General features: G+C 38.4%; 1 protein-coding gene across 1 annotated transcript in view; it reads left to right on the top strand.

The window, feature by feature from the left end:
• Positions 1–22: 22 nt before the first annotated feature.
• FAM188B (family with sequence similarity 188, member B) overlaps positions 23–8,839 on the top strand; it is a gene marked incomplete at its 5' end in the record, with an annotated part of 44,920 nt that continues 36,103 nt past the window's right edge. The window contains 4 exons of the mRNA XM_010185925.1: positions 23–133; positions 2,023–2,111; positions 7,073–7,174; positions 8,148–8,211. Coding sequence (XP_010184227.1) covers positions 23–133; positions 2,023–2,111; positions 7,073–7,174; positions 8,148–8,211 — 366 coding nt within the window. The remainder of the gene's footprint in view (positions 134–2,022; positions 2,112–7,072; positions 7,175–8,147; positions 8,212–8,839) is intronic.

The raw sequence follows: 8,839 nt of genomic DNA, 5'->3' as shown, positions 1-8,839 counted from the left end.
TTTTTTTTTTTAATAGGAATTAAAAAATCTTTTGTTTGGCTCTAGTCTTTGTTGCTTCAGTGAAGAATGGAAAATACAGAGTTTTACCTTTAATAACATACCACAGTTAAAATACGGCATTGTTCAGAAAAAGGTACTGTCAATTACTTCCTTAAAGTGGTCTTTGCTTTTTGTACTGAGTTTACAAAGAGTGTGTGTTTCACTAGAAAATAAATAATTCTTCTAAAGACTCTGCTCTTTAACTTCCCTGGTTACCACTGGATGATGCCACCTTGTCAAGTGTTGTTGGGAGACTTGAGGTGGATGAAGTATTTCTGAGGGAAACTTAAAGAAGCTACAGGAAGTGTGGATATGGGTATGTGTGATGTTATTTGTAGGGAGAAAGACAAGACGCTTCAGCTGAAAATTAGTGGTGGTAAGGGTGGAGTGTAAAATAAAAAGGATATGTGGGGAGAATATTTAGTAAGTTTAAGGTGGAGCTTGATCTGTCTCAAAATGGGGGGACATAGCAAGAATTGCCTGCGGTGCCTGGTAAGTCACAAGGAGATTTTTGCCTCTTAAAGATATGGGGGTCACATGATGAGGCTCACTCCTAAAATGAAAGGGAATAAATGCCTCTGCAGAGGCACTGGGACTGGGACACTGGGCCTACTGGTGGCACCACCTCTTTTGCAGCCAAGTTTCTGTAATTCTGGCCTACAGCCACAAGATGCCAGCTCCTCCCTAAAACAAGGTTTTCCTCAGTGCCTAGGCATCATCTACCAAATGCCCTTTTTAAAGGTCAACCTAGAAAGCATGTACCAAATGCCTAGAAATTTTGTGTGCTAACAAAGATCTCTCTGGCCATCCACAGACTGTATGCCAAACGCAGCTGGCCAGCCTGGTTTCTCAGCTGGCTGATGTGTAGATTCAGATCAGGGACCACAAGCAGGATGTGTAGCTGCCTCCAAAATCAAACAGATCCATTGTAAAAATGCATCCTCCTCAGCCTCAGCGTAATGCATTTGTCTCTGCTCTGTGACTGTGTATATGCTTCTGGGATACCCGTGCACCAGGTCTCATCTCTTAAGAGCAAGAGTCAGAGGACTTCAATAAAGACTAAGGAAGGAGTAGACTTCTCTGTACAAAACACTCATCAAGCTTCTGCACTAAAGCAGAAAATCTTTATTTTGCTTGAGAGAAGTAGACCATTACATACTATACAGAAATGAAAGGAAAAGAGGCTTTGGGGCAAGGACAGTGGCTAATAAACATGTCATAAGGTGTTTAATTAACTTACCTAGTCTAGTGAAGTATTTCATTAGGCTGATGATCTCAGGAGAAAGCGGCTTATGTTTAAATAAAACCTACCAGGAAAAAATATATTAAATGTTGGTTTAAAATCTAAAAGAAACTGTGGCAATGATGTTCACTGGTCCACAGTAAATGGGACTTTGGTGTTTCCAGACTTTGCTGCTAGAGAAACGACGTCTCATATCACTTCTAGCAACCGGCCATTAAATTCCCTAAGATTAATTCCACAACAGGAATGATAAACTAAAATGTTTTGCTTAGCTATGTTTATTTCAGATAGCTAATGTATTCTTCCTCAATTCCAAAATTTATTTCAGCTGAAAAATTGCTTGTTTCTCTCTGATGTTAAGTTTCTGTAGTGGTGTAAGAAGATACTTAGAATGGTTGGACAGTGCTCTGGGCAACCTCGTCTAGTAGGAAGTGTCCCTGCCCATGGCAGGGGTTGGACTGGATGAGCTTTATGGTCCCTTCCAACCCAAACCATGCTGTGATTCTGTGATTCTGTGGTTCCTGTAAGTTTTTTTTGACTGAAAGACTTTCCCTGCTAGACTGAAATAAACCTTGCTTTTTTCCTGAATGTATTTCAGGCGATTCATTCATTAGTTATCTCAGTAATTAGAGAGAGATAGAGTGCGTGGTGGTGTGGTAGTGTGTGGCTTGCAAAAGTTTTCAGCAGCATCAAATGGTGCAGATTGTTTTGCTCATGGAGTGTCCCTTGATTCCCCTCAGGGTGGCCCATGTGGAGTCCTGGCTGCAGTTCAAGCCTGTGTCCTCCAGCAGCTGATCTTTGCAGACAGTAACAGGAATAAAGACACTCGGTAAGTCACCACTTGACATCAGAAGTCTTTTCCATACAGAAGTAACAATTTCTTTTCTCTGCTGCAGCCACTCAGGAGCCTTTCGAGTTTGAACTTGATGAACTTCTCTTTGTCTCTGAGAGAGAAAGAAAGTAGCATACAATTTACTTCTATTTGCTTTCAACTGTAGGAATTTAGAGGTTGCTGTTTTATTTGTGTTACTACTTTCTTGTGCTTAACCCAAGAGCCTCTACAAAAATCCAACAACATGAACTGAGACCAATGAAAATTATTTAACTTTGAGATCCCGTAGAAATAAAATTTCAAAGAGAATGTAATCAGCATTTGAAAGACCATGAAATTAATGCAGTTTTTGACACTAAGAATCACAGGGAGGGTGAAAAATTAAAGTTATAGCTTTTTTTTTTTCTTGCTACTGTGTTTGATCTTTCATGGTTAAACTCCTTAGTAGAATTTAAATTTGAATTCTGTGTGTAGTTTCTACTTGCATAAAAGGAATATTTTTAAATATTGCTAGTGTTAAGGAAAATTCGTTGGACTGCTATAATATCAACAAACTTTTCACTTTGCTAAAGGAACAGAGCTTATTCAATGAAATGCTGGATAATAATGTCTAAAAAAATAACTTTTTTACCAGAATTTTTGTATTTGCCTTTTGTTTTCAATAAGGAATTAAGTCCATTACAGAAGAAACATTTCACACAGCTTTCTTGTGCTCTATAGGTACACTTTGTTGAATAGGGATCACAGTATTTTACTGGTTTATGCTGCTACCGCCTTGTGTTATTTGTGGGTGATACACTGACCTCAGTTTAGCCAGAAGAAAAGTTTCCATGCTGAGATTTTTCCTGAACTTCATTACCTTACAATGTAAAAATATTAATAATGTATAAACTTCTAACCTTAAATACACACTTTTCTGCTAAGAACTGTTTGGGAAAGCGACAGGTTTTCTGTTGGTTTTCCTTGGTTTTGCCTGACTGACACTTAATGTAAAGTCGTTGTTTGCGCTGTTTTCATCAATAATGGAAAGAAACAGGAATCTGTAGAGCATCATTATTTGTCTTCAGCACTCAGGACGGGAGGTGACAGTTAATCAGAGGATTTCCAGGCCCTAGGGCATCCATGCAGGTGCCCGTGGCCAGGAGTACTCGTGGGTAGGCAGTCCTCATATGAGACACCTAGTAAGCCACTAGCAATGTTGAAAACCAGGCTTAGAGTGTAAATAAAATACTGAAATTTTTACTGTTACTGCTGCTATTGCTGTTGCTATTTGCACTGATTGCTTGCAGGCCCCAGGACAAGGGCCAAAAACCCAAGATGCTATAAATTCATCATTTGAAGACTGCCTGTTCCTCGAAGTCACGTAAGGGCAGTTAGCATGGACTGATAAAAAGATATGGTCAGTGGAAAGTGTAGTACCAAGTTAATTCTACAACATTATGCAGATTAATATTTTTCTTCTACTGTCAAGTTCTTTCAGTGCATCAAATCTATCTGCAATTCACATCAAGAGCCAGCTGTTCAGAGCACACTTCTTAAAAGTGCACAAATTAGCTATCAAAACTGTGTTATTCTGATTCAGATTATAATGAGAGTAGACTTTTCAAGGCAGAATGAGACTCTTGTCCACATTAAAGAAACCCAAACTCAGCAACTTCCATGCAAGACAATCAGTACATATATAGATTTTATGACCTCCACAGAATCTCCACAGAATTCACTGAAGAATTATTTCTGGTTGTGAAAACCAAGGATTTGTTACAGCTTGGAGGGCAGCCTTTGATCATTTGCCCCTTTGAGTCTCAGGTCATCCTTAGTAGAAAAAGAATTTTTAACCTTTTCCACTTTCAACATGGTTCATTGATCATAAGTGTCATAAAATTATGTGGTACCCAAATAAGTGGATTGAGGCCAGATTGTTTTAACTGTTAAGCATCCCAGCTCCTGGCAGCTACAGGCTATTCTGTTTACTTGGAAATATTTGCCTCTCCTATTTTTCCCCTCCTATTATCCACATGATTTTAAAAGATTTTGTTTTTACATATTTTGTATATGAAAAATGCTGCTGAAGTATGCAGAAAGTCTCCAAGGAATTTCAGGTTAGCAAGTGAGCTCTTTTGTCTTTATGCACAGAAATGCTCAAAGCCTCCAGGCTCTTAAAAATGAATAGCAAGGTGGACTGTTTTATTCATGAGATAAACATATTTTTCTTATGATGTGTTTGCCATGGGCAGAAACTCTTAGGCAGAAAGAAAGGGACGTCTCAGAGCTTGAAATGAGAGGATTAATATTTCTTTCTAATTCTAACCTGAATTTTCAAATTATTAGCCACTTCACAGTAATAGTTTGACTTCAGGCTTCTTCAGCATTCAAGAAATAATTATCATGTCTCCTTCGTTCTCTGCTACCTCTCTCAGACGCGTGAATTACTTGGTATGCTTCCCATAAATTTCTGCGTGTATTAGAACACAGGCAGCGATAAGAGAAAGTTGTGACTATATTTTTTTTTACTTGCAAAGTCTCTCCAATTATTTCCCATGTCTTACATCCTTCAGAGAGGGAAACATTCTTGAACTGAACATTATATTCAAGGCAGACATTGAACTTGAAAGTCTGTTTAATTTTTTGATGTTTGCTGTTTCTTGTTTAGTCTTTTGAATTATTAGATCTTTTACTCAAACGCTGGGAACAAGTTTTGACATCATCTCCCATGCTGGAAACACTGTAAGATGGATAATATCTGAATTTCAGAGACTGCCATTCTTGAAGCCACTAGAGAAAATTCAGTTCTGTGCTTCCCAGGGGCATGGATCTGTTGTCCACTTCTTCAGGCTCCTGGATGTTGCGTTTTATTCTTAAATCTGCCAGTTTTCCATTATGTGACTTTAGCCCTCGTGGTCCTTTGTTTCTCCATTCACGTCTTGGAAGAATAACAGGAGGTATTACAAGACTTCACAAACCACGAGTTGTAGGAAACGTGTTGACAGCATTGCTTACATGTTTGGCATTAATAGACTACTGTAAACATTCGGTAGCTTTACACATCATTGTGTGAGTTCCAAGCCAAGCATCTAAGTGAAAATATTTCAGAAACAGTGGGGCTCCACAGACCAATACCAGGTCAGTTACCACTGTGTTTTAGATCACCACTTCGGGGCATACCTTATTCAAAAAACGCAAACATAGTGTTTATTGCAGAGGGTACTTTAGATAAAGTTTAGTAGTAGTAAGAACATTATGGTGTAGGTTTGTTGACAAAAGTTAAGAAATAAAAACTTATGAAAGAGATTATGAAGTCTTTTATAAATTAAAAATCATATTTAATATATAAAACAAGCCTGTTACAGAATATGAAAAAAATTTATTACAGATTTAAAGATAAATTAGCTTCTCTTGTGCATTATTTGCCAATACAGTGTTGTTCCCTAGAGTACATTTACCTGGTTTTTGTCCAACCTATTATAAATATGTATTTGGAAAGAGCGTCCAGTATTCCTTTTAAAAGATTAGTTTTCGTGGTATGATTATAGATCTATGTATAATCAGTTCCTGCTGTTGATCATACCTTATTTAGTCTTCTTTTGATTTTGGTCCATTGCTTTTAATGATAAAAATCTTTTTGTTTTAATTGTTCCTTGTATATCAGATGCCCTCTTTAGTTTTAATCTAGTAGAAGTAGAGATTGTGCACTTTGTCTCTCAGATTCACCTGTATTATAAGGGTATTGTCCTAGAACATATAGACATAGGCTAGCAAGCTTACAATTTCTTAGCTGGAGTACCTGTAATAGCCATCTAACTGTCATGAGCAACATAGAATCCCAGAATGGTTCGGGCTGGAAGGGACCTTAAAGCTCATCCAGTCCAACCCCTGCCATGGGCAGAGACACGTCCACCAGCCCAGGCTGCTCCAAGCCCCGTCCAACCTGGCCTTGGACACTGCCAGGGAGGGGGCATCCACAGCTTCCCTGGGCAACCTGGGCCAGTGTCTCGCCACCCTCATGTAAATAATTTCTTCCCAATATCCAGTCTAAATCTCCCCTCTTCCAGTTTAAAACCATTCCCCCTGGTTCCATCGCTACCTGCCCTTGCAAAAAGTCCCTCCCCAGCTTTCCTATAGGACCTTTTCAGGAACTGGAAGGCTGCTCATAACAACATAATAACATACGCTCATCCAGATCCCCCAAATGCAACACACTGCTGTTAACACTTGCCCTAGGTGAATTAACTTCCCTCAAATTTCTGTTTTGCTTCTGACTTCTACAGAAGAGACCTACCCATTGTGCCCAGTTTGGTTTACCAGCAATCTAAGGAGGCAGTAGGTCTAGATACAGCTCTATTCACTGGATCTGATTATCTTTAGTAAGATACAAGGTACCTTCTTAAATGCCTAAAATGAGATTTAAGTTGGTTCACCTCAAAGAATTGTTCTACAAAGCCCATATCCCAGCAGTGACTTCAGTTGCATCTCCATCTTTAGAGCTCTTTAGGTGCTGAACAAGAGCACCACAACCTCCTGCCATCTGTTCAGTTCAGTTCTGAGAAGTCTTCACACTGTGTGCACAGTGAGTGCTCTCATGGCATTTCATTCAGGGCTTAATCTTCAGAGAAAGGTCAGATTCACCTGTACCTTAATACCTGGAATATCTTCTCAGTAACTACACCAGCTTTCTGTTCAGCTCACAGATTATTTTGTTTTAATTGGCCATCCAAGTTGTCTCTTTCTTGACTAGAGTAGGAACTGACATGCCTAAATAATAATTTTCTGAGGCAACTTGCCAGAGACTCATTAGGCACTACGACACCTAAATAGTCTCTAAAAACCCACTTTTCTTCTTTTAGCTACAAACCTGCTATCAATCTGTGTATACTGTTATTGGGGCAGTTTGCTCTCTAATGAGTAAGCTTCCCAATGCAAAATTTAATACTTGTCTTCTTCTTGCCTTTCCTGATCTGCAGTTGTCTTCAGCCTTCAGAAGTCCACAGGACCAAATGCCTCACCATGGCTATTGCAGACATATTGTGGCGTGCAGGAGGCAATGAAAAAGCAATTGTGGCACTGTAAGTGGAAGCAGTGTTAGTTATTGAACAATGCTCCTATACTTGTGTCTGTTTTAGATGTGCATAGTTCACAAGATGAACGTTTTGTAAGATGTATTTGTGTAATCTAAAATGGCTCAGGAAGAAATGCAAAATGTCATTTCTGCTGTCCCAGTAGCTGGGACAGAATGGTCAAATTCTTTGAAATTGCTGTGAAAATTCCTTTCATTAAGGCTAAAATTCCTCCAAAATCTTTACCAGGTGTTATTTTTCGAGATGCAGCATTACTTCAACAGTTTTGTATTGCAGGATATTCTATTATGGCTGGAATTATTTCTCCTTTTTCTGTAGCTGCCTACTGGCTACTTAGTTTATGTTATGCAATTAGGCTGCTTGTACACAAGACATCTAACTGTTAGATAACTGGCTTTGGCTGTACTGGATCCTACACAATATTTTTAAGTGAGCCAGGTTTTGTGAGGATAGATCATTTCTTTGATTAGATCATTTAAGATAGATGAAAAATAACAGAGAAACTTTTGGACACAGAAGTCTTTCTTCAACCCTGAAATAGAAGCAGCAAATTCAAAGACATTTCAAATTATATTTTGCATATTTCACATCTATAAAATGCTTCATCTGTGATGATATTGTACATATGTTCTTCTACTTGTCTTAATGTCATTGCTCTAATATCCTTTTCCAATAAAAACTGTCATTAACATCTTAAACTTATATTTATCTTCTTTCTGTGTAGAGAAATTTGTAATTCATATTAAATTGACTGAGATATCCCAGCACAGCTGAAGTAGATGCTTCATTGATAACAGTTTGTTTAATATGTAATATAAACTTATAATGCAAGAGGTCCTTTTAAAAAAAAAGGTTAAAAATACTTATTCAAAATAGTCATCTCATCATTCAGTTCATATAACGTGTTGCCATTTCGTTCCTTTTAATATGACCTTGTGTTTTGTCTGAATATCCTCTTCAGGCCTTCGGGAAGACAGCAGTTCACTCCCATAGGAAAATACAAGGCAGATGGAATCTTAGAAACTGTAAGGCTCTGTATAACTCACAGTAACATTCTCCATGTATCCTGTTTCTAGCTTTTCTTATTTTAGTACAATGAATCTGATTTCCATTGCTCTCTTAGTGTTTTGAAATCTTTTATGTCAAATTCATTAGTTGTGATCCAAAACCCGATAGGAAATAATAAAATCCTGAAGTCAGTCTGGCTCCCAGACTTCCCAGTGCCTGTGGGCAGTTGGGCTCTCTGAAGCCCTTTTTGTTCCATCTACCTTTCAGTCTTATAAACTGCACCTACTTTTATTGGTGTGCAGTAAAAGTCAATGTGGATCCTTTCAAGTTGACCAGCATGGCCGTGAGCATCAAAAGGCAGTATTTTCTTGTGGTACACAGAATTCCTTGCTTTTTTTTTCTTCCAGAAGCTCCAAATAGCAAAATATTTTCCAGTTATGTCTTTATTTCCACCTAAAGCTCTCAAATGGCTTTGCAGACACTGATGCCATAAGCCAGGCTTTAGTGGTTTAAGGAAATATTACTGGCCTCCTAAATGGAGGAATGGATATGTCAGCAGCTTTTGAGAACCAGACAGTTTGGAACAACTAGAAGTGAAAACCTGTATAAATAGGGTGAAAACCTTGGCTGTAATATGCTCTTCCG

This window comes from Mesitornis unicolor, unplaced genomic scaffold, assembly GCF_000695765.1.
Source record: "Mesitornis unicolor isolate BGI_N332 unplaced genomic scaffold, ASM69576v1 scaffold14686, whole genome shotgun sequence".
NCBI lineage: Eukaryota > Metazoa > Chordata > Aves > Mesitornithiformes > Mesitornithidae > Mesitornis > Mesitornis unicolor.
Note: the sequence above shows the minus strand (reverse complement) of the source record. Positions and strands in the feature narration are given on the sequence as shown.